At 37.5% G+C, this 7,236-nt stretch overlaps 2 protein-coding genes across 2 annotated transcripts; both read left to right on the forward strand.

Moving 5' to 3' along the window:
* The first annotated feature begins 1,991 nt into the window (after positions 1–1,991).
* LOC122501538 lies at positions 1,992–3,890 on the forward strand. The gene is made up of 2 exons (XM_043611078.1): positions 1,992–3,168; positions 3,355–3,890. The coding sequence occupies exons 1-2, from the start codon at positions 1,992–1,994 to the stop codon at positions 3,888–3,890; spliced, it is 1,713 nt and encodes a 570-aa protein (XP_043467013.1).
* Positions 3,891–6,238: 2,348 nt separating this feature from the next.
* LOC122501539 lies at positions 6,239–6,937 on the forward strand. The gene has a single exon (XM_043611080.1). The coding sequence runs from the start codon at positions 6,239–6,241 to the stop codon at positions 6,935–6,937; it is 699 nt and encodes a 232-aa protein (XP_043467015.1).
* Positions 6,938–7,236: the final 299 nt, after the last annotated feature.

Raw genomic sequence — 7,236 nt, forward strand, 5'->3', positions numbered from 1 at the left:
AGTTCAAAAATTTAAGTTAAAACGTATTTTCTCACGGTTTTCTCAAATCGTTCAAACTTTCACTTTTCTTATAAACTTACTCACAAAAGCAATTGAAAACTGCAAAACATGTGCTAGCATGTGCTAGTCAGAGTCGAGTCCACCCTTTTTTTATGACATTACATGCGCTCAACCCTGGCTAGCGAATCTCATTAGTTTTTGACTAAAAAGACTTTTCCAAAAACATGAAAAATGACATCTTACAGAAAAACATTGCTTTTCTCCCCTCTTTTTCTGGTATCGGTACATCGGGTAAAGGATAAGGCCCTTTTTGCTCAAATCGGGTAGTTACTTCGCTTTTGCCTTAGCTTTCGTACAGACCTCGCAAAAGTGTTAACGTTAACCGGACATTCAAAAGTCACGAGTCTATTCTCAACAAACTGTTATTTGATCATATCAAAATCAAGTTACTCTCTAAAAAAAAGGGGATAACATTCTGGATATGTCCGTATGTGAAAGTCTATTATCTATGTTGATTCTCTTCTTGCGGGCCCTTATGAGTTGTGTTATCCCTGCAAGGGACCCATTCTCGACCTTCCAGAGTGTTATCATTCTCACAAAAGGTTATCAATCTCTTAAAGTCATCATTCTCATATAAGTTTACCTTCCTTAAGATTATCACTCTATTAAATGTGTTATCAATATACGAAAAGTTATCACTCAATTAAGATACTTTATCATTTTCAACAACATGTTATCTTTTTCGTAAAAGTTATCACTCCAATAACAGAGTTATAAAATTGATAAAACGTAGGGGAGAGTCTCTAGTTGTGAGACGGGTTTCATTTTTGACCCGTAAATTGTAAACGGGCAAACGAAATTGTAAATAAAATACACCGTTCGAAAGGTAACAGAAATACGCAACTTTTATTAAAAGAAAGTATAGTGTTTCGATGAACTCAAAAAATTTTACGATACATTTTCCGAGCACATCGCTTTTTTCAAAAAAAAAAAATGTCTCCAGTTGTGAGACACTCATTAAAAATTGATAAAATTTAATAAGTTTGACATAAAACGTTATGTTTAGTAGAAATAATGAAATATATTAATAAAATATATTATTATATACTAAATAATAATATTTATTCGCCAAAATATGACTATCAAATAAACACAATTTAATAGCTTTAACAAGAGCATTAAAATTGATTTCTTCTGAATCAATTGACTTTTTTCCACTTGACATGCCCAAAAATACTAGAAAAAAAATCAAAACAACATTTAAATAGTATGCCTGCAAAGTCGTATTTTTTATGCTGCCCAGATGGGTGTTGACACCGTCTCACAACTGGTGATATGCTGTGTCTCACACCCAGAAATTGGCGCTATTTTGAAAAAGGAAAATTAAATTATTTTCAACCGTAAATTGGAACAATGCAATGTTGCATCACAAAATATAAGGAAAACACTAAAAGAAAATGCATTACATTTACCTTTTTCAATTAATTAAATTGCAAAAAAAGTACTTTGCATTTATTGAAAAAACGCTTTTTAGTCGATTATCACACACAGTGTTGGTATTTAACAAAAACAGTTTATATATCCGTTTCGGTGTACACGAAATAGTTGGCTCATATAAAAAGAAATGTTTTTATATAAACCAATCAGCTTTTTAATATTGCATGTTAAAAAAAATTGACTGTCTCACAACTGGAGGTGTCTCACAACTGGAGACTCTCCCCTACTCTCAATCGTATCAAAAGTGTTATCATACAATATAATTGTGTTATCATCTGTTTATAATGTGTTATCATTCAAAATAAGTGATGTTATCTATTTATTGAACAATAATAAACTACTATTTTTTGTGTATTTTATACGTGTTAATTCTTTGTATTTTATTCAAATGAAAATACGTGACATTCTCTAAACATTTTTGGTCCTTCAAGCCGGATATTAAGTGATATTTTGGATATCAGTTCAAGTGATTTTAGTTTTCATCTGTGTTCAAAATGAGAGTGTCTCATATAAAAAATTATCTTGACGATCAAGTGTCGCATATGGATTTTATATCAAGTGCTGTGAATAACTTAACAAGTGTTGGTGTGTCTAATGTGCCATCACATCGTATTGAAACGCAAAAAACCGCCCTTCAAGAGGAATGGAGTAAATTTACATTGAAAAATGATGCAATTAAAATTGCTGTCCGTCGATTAACATCGCGAGATAATGAAACCATTCTTCGACGCTCTTATTTTTCTGAAAAGCTTTTCAATGACACACAAGAAGCATATCTTAAAGCTTTGGAAACTATGAACTCGATGCTTGATCGCTTAAAAAAGGACTCACGTTCCCCTTCTGTTCAATCAGGTTCACAAGTGTCATCTTTTCCCTCAAGCGGACATTCCGGTCCACGTTTACCTTATTTAAATTTACCGAGTTTTGATGGTTCTCCCTCGGAATGGCTACCTTTTAAAGATTTGTTTGATTCTATGGTGTTATTAAATTTATCTTTATCACCCGTCTGGAAACTACACTATTTGAAACAATGTCTCAAAGGAACTGCAGCTCATTTACTAAAAAATACAACGTTAACAAATGACATTTTTCAAAAGGCATGGGATTCTTTAGTCGCTTTCTATGAAAATAAAAGATTATTAGTCAATTCAGCTTTGCATTCATTCATCACACTCAAAAGAATGACAAAGGAATCATCTGTAGAAATTGAAACTTTATATACTTCTGTCACGCAAATTCATCGTTCTTTAGAAACTCTCAGCAGACCAGTTGATAAGCAGGATGATTTCTTCGTTTTTCTAACTGTGCAAAAACTGGATTGCGACACAATTAATGCCTGGGAGCTGCATTTAGGCTCTTCTCAAGACCCTGCGACGTGGAAAAAACTCGTTAAACTTTTACTCACTAGACTGTTAACTCTCAAAGCTGTAGAAAAATCACGTAAACCTGCAAATTCATTAAGTTCACAACCTGCAAGAGTGAATTTAGCATCAGAGGATCAACAGAACAATACTCAGTGCTCTTTTTGTTCCGAAGAACATTATATAGCTAAATGTCCGGAATACACGGGAAAAACTGTTCAAGACCGCACTGAATTAGTAAGAAAGAATAGACTATGTTACAACTGTCTCGGATCACATCGTGTTGCTGATTGCCGTTCGACAAGACGTTGTATGAAATGTGCTAAAAAACATCACACAACCATTCATCGAGCTAATAAAGAAAATTCTGACAAAGCTACCAAAGAAAATAATGAAACTTCTTCTTCCGATTCAAATGCTTAAGTGAACTGTGCATCAGTGAATCAAACTTCTTCACCTTCCAAAACTATCTTAGCAACAATTCAACTCATTGCAGCATCTGATCAAGGAGAAGAACTCAAAGTCAGAGCTTTAGTTGATCCAGGATCTCAAATTTCTTTTATTTCCGAAAAACTTGTGCAAAGCTTGAAACTTCCGCGTCAAAATACATCTGTTCCGTTAATGGGAATTGGTGCTGTCAAGGCTGGTCGAACTCGAGGTATTGTTTCGATCAATTTACGCCCTCACTTCGAATCATCGACGAAATTACAAATGAGAACATATATTTTACCGAAATTAACTGCTCGCTTCGCATCTGCAAAAATTAACAATGTTCAATGGACTCATCTCAACGATCTTCAACTTGCTGATCCTGATATCACTTCGCCGAGCGAAATTGATATAATCATTGGAGCTGATTACTATGGATTAATTTTGGAAGAAGGAATTCGTCGTGGATCTTCATCGTCTCCAACTGCTCAAGCAACAAGTTTTGGTTGGATTCTTTTTGGTCCATCAAATTCATCACCAGCAATAATGCATTCTGAAAGTCATCACGTGTCACTCGACGAGGAGTTGTATGATCTGCTTTAAAATTTTTGGAAATTGGATGATGTACCTACTTCCAAGTCATCTGTTCTTTCACAAGAAGATCAAGAATGTGAAGATCATTTTAAATCCACACATACACGAGATAAAAATGGTCACTATATCGTTTGTTATCCTCTCAAGAAATCAACATCACTCTTGGGAGATTCAAGGAGCAGTGCTGTGAGAATGATTTTTAAATTAATTGCTCGGATGAAAAGTGACCCTAAATTGAAGGAAGCCTACAGTGAATTTCTTCAGATCTATGAAGATTTGAAACATATGGAACCTGTGTCAACATCCGGAAAAGATTCGCTTAAAGGTGCTTTTTATCTTCCCCATCATGGAATCATCAAGGAAAGCAGTATCACCACTAGACTACGCGCAGTATTCAATGGATCATTTAAAACATCTACAGGCGTCTCCCTCAATGAGATCCTTCACATTGGAACAAAGTTGCAAATTGACATTCTCGATGTGCTTCTTTGGTTTCGACAGTACCGTTATGTGTTCACCAGAGATATAGAGAAAATGTATCGGCAAATCAAGGTTCATGCTGATGATCAGAAGTTATAAAGAATTCTATGGATGGATTCTACAAACAACATTGTTGATTATCAGCTGACAACTGTGACATATGGACTTGCGTGTGCTCCGTTTCTCGCCCTTCGTACCGTGCAACAGCTGATCGAGGATGAAGGTTCCAGATTTCCCTTAGCTGTACCAACTTTTACTAAAGGAAGATATGTTGATGATACGTTTGGAGGAGCTCATTCAATTACAGAAGCTCAAGAAGTTGTTCATTAAGTCAATGATCTGTGTGAAGCAGGCGGATTTTCCCTTCAAAAATGGACAAGCAACGAACCCGCTATTTTGCAAACACTACCAGCTGAGAAGCAATCAGCTGCTGAGTCCAGATCAATTGACCAAGGTTCTGCAACTTTGGTTTACACGTTAGAAATGAAATGGAATCCTGCAACAGATACCTTCCATTTCACTTCAACTCTACCATGTGATTCTAAAGTGACGAAAAGGACAACTTTATCAACAATTTCTAAACTTTATGATCCTCTTGGATTATTAGCTCCTGTTGTGATTACTAGTAAGATCTTGATTCAAGATCTTTGGGCACTCAAGCTTGGATGGGATGAACAATTACCTCCGCATCTCACTGCAAAATGGAATGCGTTCATGGATCAACTAAAGGACATCAATGTACTCCCGTTTCCTCGATGGATTAAGATCACACCAGATGCATCCTTGGAATTACATGTATTTTGTGATGCATCTCAACTCGCTCTGTCTACTGCTGTGTACCTTTGCGCTGTTGATCTAGACGGAAAAGTACAAACCTCTCTTGTTTGCGCAAAAACAAAGGTCGCTCCCATCAAACGACTAACTATTCCTCGCTTGGAATTGTCTGCTGCTGTAATTGGATCGAAACTAGTTTATCATGTTCAGCAGGTCTTAAACCTGGAAAAAGTGGCGATCCATCTTTGGACTGATTCAGCAATAACTTATACTTGGATCAACAATCACCCATCTCGCTGGAAGGAATTTGTGCATAATCGAATCTGCTTTATTCAAGAGTTAATTCTAACTGCGAAATGGTATTTTATGCCTGGAAAGGAAAATCCAGCTAATCTTGCTACTCGAGGTCTCAGTCCAGTGGAACTTGCTCAAAATAAACATTGGTAGACTGGTCCAGATTGGCTTTAGGAATCTGTTAAATCATGGCCCAGAACTTTAGAACCACCTTCAGAACAAGACAATTTGGAAGAACGTCCAGCTGCCGTACATCTCAACAACACCACACCTAATAACAAGAGCTGGAATTTACTGACCCAATTTTCAGATTTGAACAAGCTTCTGAGAATCACAGCTATTTGGAAGAGATATTCACTGATTCTGAGAAAAAAAGCAAACAACATTGTGAAATCACCACTCAGGAACTTGATGATGCTAAACAATCATTGGCTCTGATTACACAACAACAGATGTTCCAGAAGGAAAGAAGTGTACTTTTAAAAGGAGAATCCCTCTCAGCAACACACCTTCTCGCTCGACTGACACCATTCATTGATTCTCAGAATCTTATGAGAGTTGAAGGAAGACTAAATGCATCATATTTACCATTCAACTCGAAACACCCCATCATTTGACCTCGCGAATCTCCAATCACTCAACTAATTATCTCCGACGCTCACCAACGCACATTGCATGGCGGAACTCAGCTTACTTTGGCATACACCAGAAATGAATTTTGGATACTCGGATGACGTGTTCCAATTAGTTCGTTCGTTTGGAAATGCGTTAAATGTGCAAGGCATCGAAAGATTCGTGGATGTCAACTCATGGATCAAATACCAACGGAACGAGTCACTCCATCTCGACCATTTCTACACTCTGGTGTGGATTATGCTGGACCTTTGCTACTTAAAACTTGGAAGGGACGAGCAGCTCGACCGTATAAAGCATACATCGCTTTATTCATTTGTGAAGCCACGGCTGCTATACACCTGGAGCAGGTAACGGATTACAGTTCCGATGCCTTTATCGCCGCTTATAAACGATTCACTGCACGTAGAGGAATCTGCTCAACTTTGAGAAGCGACTGTGGAACAACTTTGACCGGTGCTGATAAAGAACTTCGCAATTTATTCTCCTCAGCATCAAAAGAGCTTGCAGCCTTGTCATCGCTACTCGCAAAGGACGGCACTCAATGGTCCTTCAATCCGCCAGCTGCACCTCATTTTGAAGGACTTTCGGAAGCTGGGGTGAGATCTGTGAAACATCATCTACGGAGAGTTATCGGTGATCATCTTCTCACCTATGAGGAGATGAACACCTTTCTGTTACAGACTGAAGCAGTACTAAATTCGAGACCACTATCTGCGCTCACTGAAGATGCAGAGGACTTCAATGCACTGACACCTGGACATTTTCTCATTGGCGGACCGCTAACGACAATTCCTGAGCCTAATCTCGAAAATATCATGACAGCAAGGCTATCACGGTGGCAGCTTCTTCGTCAAATGTTAGACAGCTTTTGAACAAGGTGGTCAAAGAAATGCTTGCAACGCTACCAGACAACATGCAAGTAGAATCAATCCACTCATTCAATCAAGCCTGGTTGTATGGTCCTGCTCATCGATGAACGGTATCCACCGTCAAAGTGGCCACTTGGCCGCATACTCACAGCTCATCCAGGGAAAGATGGACTCTCTCGAGTTTTTACTGTAAAAACTCAAACATCAACACTTAAAAGACCAATCACGAAAATAAGACTTCTTCTGATTAAAATTGACATTGTTTAAAGTTTTCGTTAAACCCGTTCAACGAAACGGGGGAA

This window comes from Leptopilina heterotoma, unplaced genomic scaffold (assembly GCF_015476425.1).
Source record: "Leptopilina heterotoma isolate Lh14 unplaced genomic scaffold, ASM1547642v1 Lhet_210, whole genome shotgun sequence".
Classification (NCBI taxonomy): domain Eukaryota; kingdom Metazoa; phylum Arthropoda; class Insecta; order Hymenoptera; family Figitidae; genus Leptopilina; species Leptopilina heterotoma.

Bases quoted from the DNA above. Each gene is read 5' to 3' on its own strand.
- LOC122501538 (XM_043611078.1), top strand. From the start codon at position 1,992: ATGAGAGTGTCTCATATAAAAAATTATCTTGACGATCAAGTGTCGCAT. The intron at 3,169-3,354 runs GTATGAAATGTG...AACTCATTGCAG, and splicing joins TTGCCGTTCGACAAGACGTT to CATCTGATCAAGGAGAAGAA.
- LOC122501539 (XM_043611080.1), top strand. From the start codon at position 6,239: ATGGATCAAATACCAACGGAACGAGTCACTCCATCTCGACCATTTCTA.